Below are 471 nucleotides of genomic sequence, written 5' to 3' on the forward strand. Positions count from 1 at the left end.
CTGTAACAAAACTTCAGCTTCTATATATTAGTTACATTTAATCATAAAATAGAAAGGCATTTGGTCTCTAGTTAATATCTACTGTAACATATTGTAGATGCTGGGTATATTAATTTATCATATTTTCCCTTCTTCAGACAGTAAATATGGAACGGAGACAAAGATCATTGACGTGGACTTCACCAAGATTGACATCTATGACCGCCTGAGGAAAGAATTGGCCGGCATGGACATCGGCGTTCTTGTCAACAATGTGGGAATGAGCTACGATCACCCTGAATACTTCAATAACCTAGAGAACGGAGATGAGTAAGTTGCCTTATATTCATGTGCTTTTGCTTTGTTTTATATTTTTTATGTCAAGTAAATGCGATATAAAGAAATCTGCTTTTAGTACTGTTTTCTTGTAGATTTGTTTCCAGTTTTACTCTGAAATGCATATGCAGGTCTTTGTTTGAAGGTTGAAATGGT

The 471-nt window shown here is 35.0% G+C and overlaps 1 protein-coding gene across 1 annotated transcript in view; it reads left to right on the top strand.

Moving 5' to 3' along the window:
* The window catches only part of LOC119593964 (very-long-chain 3-oxoacyl-CoA reductase-B-like), an 8885-nt gene that overhangs the window by 4708 nt on the left and 3706 nt on the right, over positions 1–471 (top strand). Inside the window, exon 4 of the mRNA XM_037942985.1 lies at positions 138–309. Coding sequence (XP_037798913.1) covers positions 138–309 — 172 coding nt within the window. The remainder of the gene's footprint in view (positions 1–137; positions 310–471) is intronic.

Source organism: Penaeus monodon, chromosome 33, assembly GCF_015228065.2.
Source record: "Penaeus monodon isolate SGIC_2016 chromosome 33, NSTDA_Pmon_1, whole genome shotgun sequence".
Lineage (NCBI taxonomy): Eukaryota > Metazoa > Arthropoda > Malacostraca > Decapoda > Penaeidae > Penaeus > Penaeus monodon.